Source organism: Uloborus diversus, unplaced genomic scaffold (genome assembly GCF_026930045.1).
Source record: "Uloborus diversus isolate 005 unplaced genomic scaffold, Udiv.v.3.1 scaffold_652, whole genome shotgun sequence".
In the NCBI taxonomy this organism is placed as follows: Eukaryota; Metazoa; Arthropoda; class Arachnida; order Araneae; family Uloboridae; genus Uloborus; species Uloborus diversus.
In genome coordinates, this window is record NW_026558849.1 from 43,643 (window position 1) to 61,401 (window position 17,759).

The 17,759-nt window shown below is 32.1% G+C and overlaps 1 protein-coding gene across 1 annotated transcript in view; it reads left to right on the forward strand.

The window, feature by feature from the left end:
- LOC129233720 (uncharacterized) overlaps positions 1 to 17,759 on the forward strand; it is a 71,343-nt gene that overhangs the window by 40,086 nt on the left and 13,498 nt on the right. The window contains exons 4-7 of the mRNA XM_054867698.1: positions 4,617 to 4,690; positions 5,472 to 5,709; positions 9,681 to 9,829; positions 15,613 to 15,789. Coding sequence (XP_054723673.1) covers positions 4,617 to 4,690; positions 5,472 to 5,709; positions 9,681 to 9,829; positions 15,613 to 15,789 — 638 coding nt within the window. The remainder of the gene's footprint in view (positions 1 to 4,616; positions 4,691 to 5,471; positions 5,710 to 9,680; positions 9,830 to 15,612; positions 15,790 to 17,759) is intronic.

Genomic DNA, 17,759 nt, shown 5'->3' on the forward strand with positions numbered 1-17,759 from the left:
TATGTTGATTCAAATCATTTTAATTTTCTCACTTGAACCACTGTCATTCAACCTAGTCCAACTGTCAACAAATGCTTTTTCACATTCAGCTGTCAGAACTCATTACTAAAAGGTAAGTAAAGGGCATATAAACATTTAGTATATTCGGTGGCATACCTAGCATGGGTGGCACCTAGGGCGGTAATTTGTGGTGTCACCCCCCCCCCCACACACACACACACACAAACGCAAAAGAAAAAAAATAATAAAATTTCATAAAAACATCAAATTTTCATCCAGTTTTCAGAAACAACTCCATTTGTGGGCCAATCCACTTCGGGTTTCACTCCTTAGATGAGTGAAACCCGAGAAGGACCGCCCCGAAATGGGGCAAAAATGCCAAAAAGCGCTTAAAAATGTTTTTAAACCTACCTCTCTCGTTCGTTTGTTTACACAGGCATGTTGAGTTTTCTCGATTGTTTTTGGGCTCAGGGTGCAAAGTTTGCAGGTTTACGCAGCGAATTCCTTTTCTGGGTCTTTCTACAGACCATTTATGACTAATTAATATTAATTTCTAAGAGAACATTTTTTGTAGAGTGTTTTGAAAAAAAAAAGAAAAAACCTTGAATTCCCAAGTTTTCGGTGCTGATCAAAACCAACTTTCGCTTTGAGAATTCGATTATTCATTTTTCTCATCCTATTAATATCGTTGAACACGAGAGAAATTAAATATACCCACCTTTAATAAAAAAAAAATTATAAACTGCTTAAAAGCAATTTTTGTAAATTCCTGCACTCATGGTTCTTCAACTTTCTAAAAGCTCCTTTCAGCTTTGTAGTGAATGAAGGGCTCTAAAATTCCAGTTCTGATTGCCTAAGAGGTAGGCCTGTGCAAATGTATTAATCCTCAATTGGTTTAATATAGGAAAAAAAAACCATTTATATAAGAGCTTTTTAGCATTTTTACCCCCCATAGCGACGCTACTGGTATAAGTAAAGGTTAAAATAACAGCAGAAACAAAGGCCTAAATATTATTATTGATTTAATTTAGGTGTTTGGTGGCACAAGTAAGAACAAATGACTTATGTGCACTTGATGAAAAGTTAGTGTTTTGATAAAAGGTTGAAAAGAATGATAATGTTTATTTCAAATTTGATGTAGTGTTTACTTAGTTTTCTAATTTTATTTATTTTTTTTTTTTTCAGCATCAGCAAATAAAAAGTTCTGTTTTGTTGCAACTATGTACTTACTTCAACTTTCGTGTGGTTAAAAATGTTTCTGTAGAAGGTAAGAGTTACTTATATTAAGAGAACATTGAACCATTTTAATGAAAACGAATATGGTCGTGGGATAGTCAGGGCTGCCAATTAGTACTTATTTTGCATAGAAACTATATTTATCTAGCTTATTATGCATTGCGCATCTTGAAGCAAAAACTAAGCATTGGTTGTAATTATACAAAAAAAAAAACTAAATTAAGAAAAAAGTGTATAAATTGTTTTATTTTTCTTAGATCCTTTTCAAACAATTTTTCTGTTTCATTGGCATTCCAAATTATATCATTTTTCAAGCATTGAACACGTTCCTGGGTTTGAAAATTCAATACTTTTGCATCTTATAATTGTAAACATTACGTCATTTCAACCAATGGGAAGTTGTTTCAATGTATCTTGCTAAAGTTTAGCTTATTTTAATTTTTATTTAATAATTGATTAATTGGTTTTTTCATACAAACCTTGTTTCATACAAAACGAATAACACTTTGCTGCTCATAAGCTGTGGACGTCTAAAGAACAACTGCCATCTTAAATGACTGATAGCAGTTCCGCTCATCAAAGCAAAAGGCAGATACAGCTGGTACGATTCAAGTAACGGTCACTCCTGAAAATGTATATGTTCACTGTGTATTCACAACCGTATTTTGGCCATAAAAAAAAATTAGGTGCAAAGACTTTTTGATTTGCCCTCGTATATTGCATTTATTATTCACCAAAAGTGCAATTTTATTAAAAACCAAGGAAAAGAAATTCAGACACCATTTAACCGAGAAAAAATTATTTATTTTCATGTAATATATTTTTGCATGCTGATTAAAACTTCTTCAAAGGATAAAAAAAAAAAAAAATTGGAGCACATACTAGAATTAGAAGTTAGTAAATTTAAACAGTTTTAAGTTATCCTATTACTTCTTATGTTGGGACTGAACAAAAAATTCAAAATACTTGATGAATCAAGATGCAAACAAAACCCCTATACATTATTTATTTTTGAATAAATTTATAATTGAATATCAAATGCAGTTTGAGCTGGATTTAAAAATGTTTCGTCTTAAATAAGGTAAAAGTATTATTATTATTATTACCATTATTTGCTCATGTAATAACAAAATTAATAATTCTGAGGTCTTTTATTTACACGCAATAATGAAAAAAAAAGCAAAGTAAACAGGATGAGGGGAGAGGTGCAATAGTCATGTAGAAATTCAAAAATACAGATCACAACGATGGGTGCTACAAGTAGTAAAGTTTTTAACAATTTTATGTAATCTGTTTGAAATTGTCAATTCAATTGACGTTTCTTGATCAAGGGTCTAAATTGTCTGCCTTCTCTTTGGAGTCCAAAACGTGGAAATTCAAAAAAGAAAGAAAGGAAAGAGAAAGTTTTCACTGCTTTCTTTCACAACACTGCAAGTTTCGCCAAAACTCCTGGTATTGTACTGTGCATGCTTGTCATTGACTTGGGGCAGAGGCCTTGATTCTACAAGCAAGTCCCCTTCCATAAATTAAAATGAAGGGTAGAATGAAGAGAAGAAAATGTCTTTTCGAAGTTGTTTGCAGGTTTTAAAACTCACTTTGAAACCAGTACAAGAGGTACTAAAGCGAAGATTGCCTGGATGATTTGATCAAATATAAGTTTCAAAGCAAGTGCCAAGGATCTTTCAAGCTGTCTTGATTTGTAATTGAGTTCGTAGGAACTGGCTTCTGTGAACTAGTCCCTTGAGCAAGTCCAGCTAATAATGTGGGGCAAAAAGGGAAAAGAGCAATCGGAAAAGCTTTAAAAGAATTTGATTGAAACAAAACTATCCCACCCACCTTTTTACTTGTGTTCTTTTATTTCAAAAAAAAAAAAAATTTAAAGAACATTTTTTTGAACTTTTTGACTGGATAATTATTCAAGGGACTAGCCTAGTCCTTCTGGTCCATAGACAGCATGCCCTGGTATATATATTGTTATCTCACTACATCAATGAAGAATTTTATTCCAGGAATAACAGTAAAATATCCTACTCTTGCTTTGAAGCAACAATGTGTCTGTGTGTGTGTGTACATGTGCTTGATTCCTCTTTTGTTACTGTTGAAACTTTCATGTGGACAAAGTTCGAATTTTGGACACTTCGAATATTTTGTCACTAATAGTATGGTAGTACATTTAAAATATTTTTCATAATTTTAAGTATTACCATTCCTTTAATACTTTCTAAATATTTTTCCTTTCCTGATACCTTTCGTCAATAGATAAGCATGTTCAACAAACTAATTTGTTAGTTGTTATAATTGTGATTATATTTGTCGACTAAAGTACGTGGTAGCTGTAATATCTTTGCGGAACCAGAATAGTGCAAGTGCAACGTGACTCAAGAAATGTGATCCAATCAGTTGTAACATTTTTCTTTGATCATCTTTGGTTAACACTTTACTCCTGAAAAGAAATTAACCGATGGAACAAATCCTTACTCTATCCTTTTATTTTTTTCTTTTAGGTCCGAAAGAAATGATGGACTCAACCACCTCTGATGATCCTTCTTCCATTAAACACACTTTGAATAATTTTATTCAATACAAAGAGATTTTGATGAATACCAAATTTTCATTTCAACAGTATATTGTAAAGCCTGTTCCAAGGTTTGTGTATTACTTAACTAAGACTAATCAGCCACGGGTAGGTAAAAGTCGTAACTGCAAATTTTTTATTCTTTTTGCATTTTTATCACCTATTGTACGTTAGCTTTATTGTACAAGCCATTGTATTTGATTTCAGCTGAAAAAAAGTGCAAAAAAAAATCTAATTCCAGAATTTTCCTATTGTTAATATTGAATTCAAAAGTTGTTTCTCGAAAACTTATTTTTGCAAATACTGCCGTTCATCTGCCCACATCAGTAATGTTTGTCATAAAAACTTTTCCCCTGGGAAAAGATTTTTTTATTTTTGAGAGTCACATATGGAAAAGCCCCCTAGTACTTTAAAATTGATAATATTAATAAATATTGCATATTTTTCTTAATTTTGAACTTTCTGGATACATGAATGGTTTATTTTTAATTTTGCTAAAGAGGAAGATATCCAAAGATATAAACATCACAAAAATATCACTTCCTTTTGCATGTAGTGTGAGTCACATTTGTATTTTAACACTTCCAACTGTCACGAAAAGCTTTTAATGAATAATAATAGGTTGAATAGTTTGTTTCAATGCTAATCAGTAATGATGAGGGGAAAAAAATAGGAGATAATACTTCAATAAGTTTGAGATAAAGAGATTTGTATCTTAAAATTCTTAATTTGTTGTATGAGTAAGACATGGAATTAACCCACTGCTTTCATCTCTTTTTCACATTACAAATTTTATTCTCACCAGGTTCCATCAGCAGTTGATGCTCGATTTTGCAAAGTCCTTGGGACCACAGAAAAATTTCATAGTAATGAGAATTGGTAAAGCCAAGTATTCAAAAACTATGTACTAAGCATGGTATACATATTTCCATGCCAAGTTCTGTCAATAGTTATGGATATTTTTTTTTTAGTTTTGCATCATACAAAAAAAGCACTTAAACCTAGAAATTTAGACTGTAAGATTAAGGTCTGTGGACCTCTTTTAAAATAATTTCTTTATGGAAATGAAAGTAAAGGCTGAGAAAGATGAAACTGCAATTTAAATGAACTATTTTCTTCCCTGAAATTTCTAGTACTTGGTGCTAGAAATTTAAGGAAGACTACTTTAACCTTACTTTGAGTTCGTAAAAAAGATATTTTAGCCATTTTCAAAGACATGTCAAGAAGGACTGAAATATTACAATTTTTCAATCAAAATTTTTTTGGGACTAGTGAACTGTTAGTAAAATCAAACTTCAAGTGTGTTAATTTTTAACTTTGCTAACATATTAGGAAAGTAGCATTCTTAGCTAATGTGCTAATGTTAAACCTCCTCACTGTAGAAAAGTTTCTTGTCCAAAACAAAGATAAAATGGGAATTTCCATTCCAAAATATGCTGCAAAATGACGACAGTTGTTTCCAAAATGAAAATGCTTATTTTATCTTAAATATAAATCTGCAGTGTAGACTATCTAGCATTTTTTTTTTTTTTTTTTTTCAATTATCTATCCTCGGTTACTCCTTTTCATCTATCTTTATTTCATTTGCGTTTGTTTAAAAAAGACATTTTGTGGTTCTATTATTTTGTTATTTAGTCTCCACAACTTTTTTTTTTTCCAGTAATCCCAAAGAAGAACCTTTCTCAAAGTTGTTTCATGTTGGGGAAGAAGAAGCTTATGCTAAAGAGTTAGTTGCTAAGTTTTCTCCTGATGAAGCGACAAAACCCCGCTTTCAGTATTCACAATTGATTGTGCAAGCACTTTCATCGGTTGAAAATATGGAAATGACTCCTTCAGAAATTTGTAAATATATAGCAGCACGTTATGCATATTTTAAATTAGCTGATCGTAGCTGGCAGGTTAGTAACAACAAGTTATTTCTTGGTTTACTGCATGTATGTGATCTTTCATTGTTAACATTTACAATGGTCAAAATATACCTTGATGTTTTCTCTGATCTTTCTCTTACTTTCTCTGAAGTAAAATCTTAAAACAAGATAAATGCTTAAAATAATATGTATCAAGTATAGTGACCACCGTTTATTTGAATCATGTTTGTTTCAAACAGTTTTGATTCAATAAAGCAAAAATTTGTGTTTTCTTTTTTTCCCTCAATGTCAAATTATACATACAATTTAAGAGAACTTTATTTCAGTGTTATCAAATCAAGGGTATTTGAGGTTCTGCTTAATCTGTGGTGCTTCATTCATATTTTAAATTTAAGTTTTAGTAGCTCAAAAAATATTTTCACTAAAATATGAGAACAGAAACTTTGCTTCTGTAAAACTAATTAACTTCCAACAGGTAATGAGGAAAAGACATTGAGAAGTTTGTTTCAACAACTCTCAAAGAGACACGAAATATTTGACTTAAAGATATGTATTACGACTACAAGATATGTATTCAAAGATGCCTTGGAGATAATAACTTGATACGCAAAATTGACATTCTTTTTTGACAAAGAACGTGTTAACATCCCGTTTGGAGTATCTTAGTGCAATAAAAAAGTATTTGCACAACTCAATGCAACATGAGTTTCAAAAAGGAAATTTTTCACGACTAACCGTTTTTGTGTTATGCAAGATACACCTTGTACATACACACTCTGATAGATACAGACAACTCATCAATATGGTAACAGGTGCAGTCAAAGTGATGTTTTGGTTGCTTAAAACTGAGCACATAAATACGGGCTGATATCCTGAAAAACTAAAATTATAATTCGTTTAGACGCAATTAAAGGGTAAGTTTATGTTGAAATTTGAGCCATAAGTTTTGCATGAAGAAAAACATATTGCTCAAATTCCTTTTTTAGAAGAACTTCTTGTTTCTTTGCCCAATAAAATAAAACGTGTCCCTTCTTTTTCGTCCGAATAGTGTCAATTTTCAATCTGATTGAATTTTTCGGATAATCAGAGTTTTCAGTAATCTGAGGTGACATGAGTCCCAATTAACTTGGATTTTCAAGAGTGTACTGTATTATTAAAACTATGCCGTTCGCTTAAAATTTTGATTCTTTGATAATTTAAAGAACTCTATCGTAAAACAGGATGAAAAAGCAATTACAAAATTTAAATTTTAATTTATCTGCTTTGAAAATTTTATCTGTTGCTGATGGCTAAAAGTAGGTTGTAATTAATTTAGGCAGTCTTTATTCAACGTCATAAAACTAACTATAGGCATAAGAGTTCGCTGCTGCTATGTCAACGCTATCAATGATGAAACCTATAGCCTATAGATTGCATCAATACTGTTTTTCCCTCCATCTTACTTTACATTCAATACTCCATCATATTTCTTTTTTTTTCTTTACACTTTGCCTCCCCCTATTTTCATTGTTTACAAAAAAAAAAAAAAAAAAAAAAAAACATTTTACTGAAAGAGGGCAAAGAATTAAAGACTACACTGGTGTACCACATGTTTCCGGGAAATGGGTAGTCACATACCCTTGATCCATTTAAGTGGCGGAATTGATTCAAATATCCGGCAACTTTTCAATGTTCAAGCTAAATTTCAGTGCGTTTTTGTGGATTTAGTTGATTAAAGCGGCCGATACAAATTTATCCGGCACTCACTATATTTTTCTAATCAAAACTGATTATTGTGAGTTCTGACCTGAAATTTTTTTGATTTAACTAAAGAAACTTTTTTTTCTGCATTGTTCTAGTAATGGTTTAATGCCACCTTCATCATGATTTTGCTAATTGAAAATTTTCTTATTTGTATTGCCTTTCAATCTAATTAATGAAACAATTTGCTTGAATGGGGTGGTTTCCTTCAGTCAAAAGTGCTACTTTTAGTCATTGAAATAGATAGAATGAGCAAAAAAAAAAAAAAAAAAATTACATGGACCCAGAAAATACTTTCATTTACCAACAGTTTTTTTTAAATTAATTTTTTTAAATGTCCGATTTTTAAAACAAGGTGGGGTCTTTATGACGTCGCAAATGATGCAATTTGGCGCATCTTCCTACTACGTTTCCACATTATGATAATCAAGCAGGGAATTAAAATTGCGCTCTACGCTTGCTATCAACCATATCATTGCAAATACTTGTGAGTAAAAATGCGGATTAAATATTTTGTTCTGTGAATGGCAACATTGAATGGCATTTCATCATTTGTGATGTCACACAACAGAAGTGTAAACAATAAAATTGCACTGATTTAAGTAATTTTTTTTAAATATTAAACTTAAATAACTTATTTAAAAAATAGTCAGATCCTATGTTTTCAAGCATGCTCTTTCAGAAAAAAATACTTTTAAAATTTTGGAAATGACCCCATTGGGCTAACTTAACTTTTTTTCTATTCAATATAGCTGATCATGTGAAATTTAGAAAATTTCATTATTTTCTACATAAGTCTTTTTTAATGGAAGTAGAATAGTTTATTATAGGGCTATTCTATATGTAGCATAGTGACATTTTTTATGATAAGCAAAAGTTTAAGCATTTACCGTGAAATTATTTTCACTTAAACATACATTTATTTACTTTGCAAATCATTGTTAGTAGTTAAAATATGGAAACAAAAACAGGAAAAATAACTTTTATTGATTTATTTTTCTTTATGTCATTTTTTGTTTTGTGACGGAATGACATTTTTGTCGATCAAGCTTTTGGCCATCTTAGTACAAAACAAAATCTCTGTGAATTATCATTTTTTTAACGGATAAGCACTATCAATGTGCAAAAGTATCAATAAGAAACTGAATTTTAAAAATTTTCCCCACATTGGATCAAAATAGTCGATTTTTATGTGTTGTGATAGAAAATACGAATTTTCCGTGCCCATTTATTGCAATACACAAGACCATGTTTTTAAATAAAATTAATAAATTATTGCACTAGGCTCATATAAAGTTACTCAATGAAGTGTAATGAGTGAAATAATTTTTCATTCTAATAAAATTGTTTTAAAAATAAATGATTATGAGACTTGATTTGAAAAAAAACAAAAAGAAGCGAAAAAAAACAATTGTTCCTTACATTGATTAAAAAGTTGTTTAAAAATTCTTGAGCACATAATCTCAGAAGCTAAAATTAGCAGTTTATCTATAGCAACCTTTGTAGAAATGTAAATCTTTACTAATAATAAAGATCAAAGTCTCTCTGTCTGGATGTCTGTAGGCTGTCTGGATCTCTGTGACGCGCGACCGTTCAACCGATTTTCATGAAATTTGGCACAAAGTTAGTTTTTAGCATGGGGGTGTGCACCTCGAAGCGGTTTTTTGAAAATTCGATTTTGTTCTTTTTCTATTCCAATTTTAAGAACATTTTCCGGAGCAAAATTATCATAAGATGGACGAGTAAATTATGAAATTATCATGACGTGGAATGGGAGAGTGAATGAACATAGCCAATTGGCGAGAAAGTCGTCATCCATAATTTGTAAATATACAGGTGAACTGAATGACCTTCTAATTTTCGACTACGGGCAAAGCCATGCGGATACCACTAGTAAGAAATATTGTAAATCTAAATCTTCCACTTTTTTTGAGGTGCCATGCCAACTCATTTGGGTCAGGAACATTGCCCCTGTTGTTAATGTCACAAAAGCGTTTTGTTATGAAGGAATTTTCGCCAAGAAAAATTATTTTGTAGTTGTCCTATTCTTCTTTTTTTTTTTTTCACACCCCTGCCAACATTTTTGCCAAAGTACATATAATTCCAAAATTTGGAAGTTTTTCAATTACTTTTTAAACTTAATTCTAGTACAACATTTTTTTATCAAGGATCTCTTATTTTGAAATAGAAATTAAATCTCAAATTTTTGCTACAGCTATAATTGAAATTTTCGTTTTTTAATGAACCTTTTTTTTTTCCAGAATTCAATATTTAAGATCTTGAATTCTAGCAAATTTTTTGAAAGACTTCCTTCGAACGAGCTTGGCTCCGAAGATTCATTTAAGATGCAACATAACTCTAAAGACAAACTGCTGAAATTAGCAGACAAGGATCCCTATGGAACATACAAGTATTATTGAAATTTTACTCTTTCCATCTTTCTTTTAACGTCATTTTCATGCTCAAAATTTCATTATTTTTCTAATTTAGTTTTTTTTTTTAAATCATTTCATAAAGGTACATTTGATAATAATATTTTCAGTTTGTACATTTAGTTTGTGTTGTTTCAAAGTAAAATGAAACCTACCGTGGCAGGAAAAAAAACTTATGTATATGTTTTATACAATGATGTTTCAATAGAATAGAGTTGTTGGAGAAAACTCATCCAAATTTTACTGTGGTTGATGAATTATCTATATGAATAAAACAAAGAATATATAGCTATGTGTGTATGTATGTGTGTATGCTCCTTGTACAAATCCACAGTTTATGTCAAATCTCGAACCAATTTGGCAGCGAGGTACTTGTTAACGGGGGGGGGGGGGAGGGGGGGGCGGTCGACAAACACCAAAAAAGTTTCGAACAGCTAAAATTTTAATTTTGAGAGCCAAAAATGGCATTAATTCGCTCTTTCTACCCTGAAATAATTATCAGATTTTCTTGATTTCAATCTCATTTGAATGGTTTGCAAAAAATACCCCTGAAGTAGATTTACTTCCTTCTGATTTCAAAACCACCAAGGCTGTAAAATCTCCAGGAGAAAAGTTGTAAGCATTTTTAAGCAAAAGAGTATGGATTTTCAATCGAAAATTTATTGTCTGCCATGTGCTCAGTTTTAATTTGCGTGAATAAAATCATTAAGAAGAAAGATTTGTTGCTATTTTTTTCTCAACCGTGAACAAATAAAGTTCTTGCTTTTGTTTTGAGGCTTTTTCTGTGATCAGAGGATTTAAAGTTTTTCCTTTTTGGTTATTCCTCTGCAATATATCGAGAAATTTTACAGATTTTTTTTTTGTTCAAGCCCGATTGTTTAACACACTTCACTGAACCTAATTTTTATTTTCGATGTAGACCATGCAAAGCCAAGCAACGCAACTAGCATATTAAATATTTGAAAAACTATTTAAAGTGTAAAAAGTGCAATGTTTAAGAAAGCATGGAATAGCAGCAGGTACACTATTTCTGTACTTAATGTAAATGTCGCTTAGCTGCAGTTATATTACAAATACTGAGATTTGTACTCAATTCACCCATGAGGACCATTGGAATTTTTAGTACCGTAATTTCGGGTAGATAAGCCGCGGCTTATACGTGTTTTGAAGTTGAAATTTAACATCTGCGGCGTATCTGCCAGGGCGGCGTATCTGAAGAAATTTCCCCCCCACCATTCTTTCTTAGTGCTTTTCATGTTCGCCCAATCGAGTGGCAATGTTAAAATTCATTAAAAAACGCTAGTAGAACTCTCAAATTGCACCATGAAACAGGTTTTTCATTAAATTTAATTTCTCCCACCCTTAAACCTGCGTTAGTTTGCGCCGATTTTACCGCTTTCGCTGTTGTTGTTCTTTCCAGTGTTGCCAGATTCGTGATGATAACATACGTTTCACTAGGCTGAAAAATGGAGGAATCGCTAGCTTTTCTGAGTTAGAGTCCCTATAGTCTGAGTAATGTTTTAAAATGTCTCGATGATAAATTTAAAAAAAAAAAAGAATCAATTGATAAAGGGTAAACAATTTTTTAATGAACTGCTAAGTATAACAATGATTTGAAAACTTTTTATCCAACCAATTGTAGATGTCATCTGGCAACACTGGTTTTTTTGTGAAACTGTAGCATTTTCTGATTTTTTTTTACACGAAGTTTATTCCATTTTTATCTGTTAACAAATGCAGTTGCTTGTTACAGTTTTTTTCTAACTAAAATAAATGATCGCATCCGTACATATGTATATATAGAGGGTGTGGGGCGCCATGGTTTGATATGCTCTTCTGCGGCGTATACGATAGGGCGGCTTATCTACCCGAAATTACAGTAGATCCTTCATAAGTTGCAAGGACAGCCTTGCGGCAGTTTGTCAGGACTTAATTTCATGAAACTAGAACTTAGTAGGGCTTTTCTGCGGTTTATCTTGGCAGCAGGCTTTTTAGTGTCCATTTTTGTTCCTATCATAGGCGCCCAAATGAGGGGGGAGGGGCTCAAGCCCCCCTAGAAATTAGAACTTTTTTGCTTTTAGTGCTTTTTTCTTTCTGTAAATGTAAAAATATTTCTTCTGCAGCCATTTTAGTGAATAAGTTTAAAAAAATTTCAAGTTTTAATAACTCTTAATCTGTATTGAAATCGGTTTCCACAAAGAAAATATCCTTCTAAACCACGGGGAAAATTTCTGACCCCCCCCCCCCTTAAAATTTTGCATATGGACGACTATGGTTCCTATTCTATTGTTCCCTTGCCAGTTTCAATGTGGTTTCAGTCAGTGCTATAGTGGTGGTCAAAACTATTAGGACAAACTGAAAAACTACCACATCTTTGCTGTATTTGTTTGAAAAGTATGTTTTATGACTCGTAACTAATAGTAAATGCCGAGGAATTTCTTACTCATAGAAGGAAGTTTGAGTTTAGACATCCGTGTGATATGGACAAAATTATAAGGACAATTAGATTTGTGTGTTCTAAAAAGCAAAATTTGCATATCTCTTGTTCTGCAACCTGCGCTACATAACGATATAAATTCTTAGTAAGCGATCAGGAAAGTTAAATTTTATTTTTAGTCATCCCGCTAGGTACAAAACTTAAAATAATTTGAGAAAAGGAAAGTGGTTGCTTGGAAATTTTCACGGAGTACTGTACGTCAAATCGCAACAAATTTTAATAGATTGAGATTGGTAATTTTGAGTTTTCTCAAAAATTCCGGAAAATATGGTCAACAAAGAGGAAAAGGTAGGAAATCTTCTGTTGCTGTTTGTGTGAAACTAATGATGATACGACGAGCTTGTTCCAAAAAACAAACATCAAGAGATATTAGATGGGAATTCAAGTTACGATGCAGTTCTCAAACTATTCAACATCTATTACAAAAAGAGAAATAGTTTCAGTGTGTGAAATTAATGTCATGACAGACTCTTAAAAAAGTTCATGAGAGACCAAGGGTTGTGTATGCCAAAAATGCATTGCTATGGGTAAAAAGGGGGATAATAATGTTTTCTGATGAGAAAAAGTTTAATTAGGTTGGACTAGATGGTTTTTGCTACTTCTGTTGCGATCTCTGTGAGGAAAAAAAACAAATCTCCAAGCGTTCATTTGGAAGTAAGAGTCAGTAATGGTCTGAGTGAAGTTTTGCAACGGACGGGAACTATATCAATATTTTTTGTGCAGGGAGGAATGAATTCTGAGAGTAATGTTGATGTACTGAGCAGTATTTTTTTAACCAAAAATCATCGTTAATTATGAGTTCAAACTATTTGTTCCAGCAGAATAATGCCTAACTATATGTTTCTCAAACATCAAAATCATTACTTATTTGGTACTCAATGTCGAAACAAGCAAGAACTCATTTCATCCATCAATAAAACCAGGATTAAAGTTTCCAAAAATGTTCTTCAACTTCCATTACATAATTACTGATTTAAGTGATTAAAGAAAAGGGGGGTATTATTGATTACTAGGGTTTTCAGGTCAAAATGCTCGTTGTCCTTATAATTTTGTCCAGTTTTAACAATGACATTTTTTAATTAATCACGGCAAAACATTTATATTTTGTATTTTCAAATGTTCTGCATTACACAATGATTTTTACCATAAAAAGACATTTTGTGTATAAGTTTCACTGAATTATTTCAGAACTTTTTTTTTCTGCACAATTTTTCTGCTGTCCTTTTAATTCTGACCACCACTGTATTCCCAGTTCAATCCAAAATTTGAATGCCAAATTTTTTACATGTAAGTCTGTACCTGATAGATGGAAAATTACTTTTCCAATATCCACCATATTATACAGATGAAAATTTGTGAATTAGGCAACAAAACTATTCATCAATAAGTTTGATTTCTCACACAAGACAGAGTGCAGAGTTCAATGGAAAAATGAAATTTTCAGTACCCCCCATTCCAATGATTCAACTGAGACATTGAACGCATTAAATGTACCTCTAGAACTGAATGCACTCATCCAGTTATGCCTTTTACTACCATAGTGTTTTAACAATTTTAATATAATTATCAAAACATGTGTTTTTTTTTTTTTTTTTTCAATTCATAAACCTTCAAGTTTTACTTGGAGTAATATTTTAAATATTGTACTTGTATTACCACCATACTATTTTTACATTTTCAATTTCGTAGATGAAACAAGCATTTTGTTAATTTGTAAATCTTCAAGCTTTATTACTTTTGGCCTGTAATGTTGTGAACTGTCAAAAATGACAGCCATTTCGTAGACAAAATATTTATTATGTTCACAACACTAGGCAAAACATTCTACATGGCAAATGATATGCTTTTGCAGATTATCTGCTTTTTTCTCAATGCCATAGTGTTGAATTTCAATTTACAGCAGAATTTGTTGCTTCTGGGGTTGCTTATTTCACATAGCCTGAATTTTTCTTTTACATGATTCAGGCTACGTGAAATAAACAACCCTACAGGCAAAGAAGAAGCAGTCTCCATTTGCACTAACCATTTGTAGATTACTGACTTAGGCTTATGTCTTTACTCTTTGTTTTTAAGTAATTAGCATACTGTATTTATGATTTCAAGAAGGAATCAGTATTATTTTAGATTAATTGTTCATAGCTTAAAAATTACACATTCTTCACACTTTTAATTTAGTTGCTAAGATTTTATATTTAGTCAAAATAAACTTTTGTTTTTTTGCTGACATATTATCAATAGATTATAGACTGGTGCAGATTATGTGAGGATTCTTTTTTTCTGCTGGCCGGTTTTAAGGCCTGCAAATTGCATGCTGCTGCAGATAATTTGTTGGAAGTCATGGTAATACAGTCAAACAGTTATTACAATTGCAAAAGGACTGCAATATTTGCCTGTTATAACCGAGTGCTCTTAAAAACTGGTTCGCCCAAAGCTTCTAAGAATTAGGACATAGTTGCTTTGTTGCGTACAGTATCAAAATAGTTGGTTACTTTGCTTTGCACTGTTTTATTGTGTTTTTCTTGTGTTATTGTGTTCAAGGAGTGCTCATTGCCCCAAAACTCTGGTGATTTGCACCCCTGGTTTTTAAAATGATTTCTACAGATCAAAAGCTATGGTGTATATTGAGGTTTTTTCCTGTTGAAGTTCTTCCCATTTGTCGTTGGCTTATTATCTTTTTCCCCCTCAGAATTAGCTTGAATTTGAGTTACAATATCCTCTGAGTGTGATAAAATACTTTATTGTATTTATTTAACTTGAAACAATTCTTCAAAAAAAAAAGATACTGTGCGTAAAGATCATAAACTGATACAGCACACAAATCAGAAATCACTTAATAACTTATCACTAACTTTCAGTTGACTTCAGAATGCCAAAGGATTTTTTTCAAAAAAGATAAGCTGAGCTGAAAGTCAATAGAAATTTTATGAACCAAAAAATGTTGCTCGTTTTTTGCGGGGGTTTACTCGCTAACAGCGAGTTGTGCTCCTATAGACTTAACATTGTACCAACCAAATCTTTCTGATTTCCTCGCTAAATCCGGGTTCTCATTAAATCAGGGTGCATTATAAGCGAGTTCGACTGTATTTTAAAATGTTACATATTTTTTTTATTTTTTGTGTAGTGTGCGAATAGAAAAAATAAAGTGCCTACTAACAATTTACATGAAATAAAAAAATTATTTCTTATTAAAAGAAATATAGCAATTCAATTTCTAAGTTTTTATTAAATCATGTGGTAAAATTTTTTAAACCATTTTCTTTGTAGCATCAGTGCTGTAGATGTTACAGTAGACCATAAATACATTGCCTGCTCTTTTGACGATTCCTTAATTCAAGTATTTAGAAGGAAGGATGTTACAAACATTGTAGGTGATCACCCATCTTTAGCAGATTTTGAGTCTGCTGTGTGTTCAGCTACTGATAAAGATGAAAATGAATACGAGTAGGTATTTCTTGTTGTGAAACCTCTGCTGAATATTTTGTACATTTAAAAAGTTTTCTTGTTCACTTGTGTCGGAAAGTTTTAACTATCCCTATTTGGTGAAATTTTTTAGACTGCATTTAAATACAGAGTGGTTATAAAATAACGTGAGGTGTTCAGAGCCCTCTAGCTAGTGAAGTAGTGGACGAAACATTGCCAAATTTCATGGCCATACACAGCAGACCATGGGATTTCGATTTCTGAAATAAAAAAAATTAGTACCAAAAATCGCCACCAGGGGGGAATTTTGGCTTTGAAACTGTGACTGTTGAAGGATTAAATGCTAACTGATAAAATATGCATCAATTTTATTCACAAAATATGATTTTTACCAACAAGTGAGGTTCAATATGACCAACATTGAGGTTTTTCAGGTACTGCATACATTTTTCACACGTCTGGGGGGGGGGGGGTAATTTTGCCTACCTGTAACATTTTTCTAGTTTTGAAAGTTGAGATATTGGGAACATGTCGCAGATACACAACAGCGTTACGAAATCCCCATGGTTAAAAATTACAAGGTGAAAGATTGGGCGACCACAGTCTCCATACGGTACGAAATGCATGACTAATAAAACTGCTATCAAAGAAATGTTGCCGCCACACACTCAGTACCTAAAGCCCAACATGGGGTGGTGCACCATCTTACATGAATATTATTCAGAAAGAAATCCTTGCTGCCTCGCCGAAATTTCTTCCTGACGACTTTTTGTAAAATTCTTCTCTTGTTACAAATTGAAATTTCTTGTTGGTTTTATTGAACCTCGTTTGTAAGCAACACTTTGCTTTTAATTTGCATTTTTTTGGCATTTAATTCTTTAGTATTCGCAAGTAATACACTTTTGCAGCGCCAGCGCCAAAATCCCCCCTGGTTGGTGACTTTAGGCACTATTTTTTTATTGTAGAAATCGAAATTCCATGGTCTACTATGTATGCCCATGAAATTTGACGATGTTTCCTCCACTACTTCAATTGCTAGAGGGCTCTGAACACCTCAAGTTATTTTATAACCACCCTGTATCGATGAGAAAAGGTTGTAAGAAAAACCATTTTACGTTTTTTAAAATAACTGCTTTTTGATTACCCCCCCCCCAGATCACCTTGAGTGCATACTACAACTGATATGAACTGTCTCTTGCAAAGAAAAAGTGCTATTTATATTGTTATCATTAAAAAAAATCTATATATATAAAAATGGACTTTGGTAAATTTGTTCCCTAAGATCTCAGAAACTAACCGGCAGATTTGGCTGAAACTTTCACCGTTTGTTCTTTTTGGTACTGGGGAGGTTTTTAGACCAGTTCGATAAAAATCCGATTGATAGTTCCTTTTTTATTCTAATTTGTCCAAATTTTCGCATAAATGCCCCAATATGACGGTTAAAAAGTACGTGCACATATTAAAATTATGTGTCCATCGAAAGCGCTTATTTTTCTGCTGAAGATGGCATCTGTTAGAAAGTTCTAAGTTGTATGAAAAACGAGTTATGGGCTTTTTTTGTTCCATGTTCGAAGGCTTTCCTCAACCCAATTCATTATTTAGTGTATCATCTCAACTCCCAGTTCATAGTTAGAATTGTTGAATGCTTTTGTGTTTCGTCTGACTGTTTGAGGCTTTTCTCAACCCAAATCTTAAATTAACGTTTTTTCCCCAAGATTGGCTAATAATAACTATAGATTTGGTTGATTATTTTCCATTTAAACGGAACTTTAGTGTAATTAATGGTTTTTTTTAATTATTTGTGCTGATTGGATTTTTTAATCATTATCCAATCTAACAGCAGAAACCTCGCTAAAATTTATGCAGGTTGATTTCAGTAGCGGATGCATTTGGCAGTTTTTTCAACTGTCACGGTTTTTGAAGTCAAAGACTACGTAATAATGTTTGTCGGCTGTCACCATGCAAACAAAATATCGTCAATCAAAGAATCT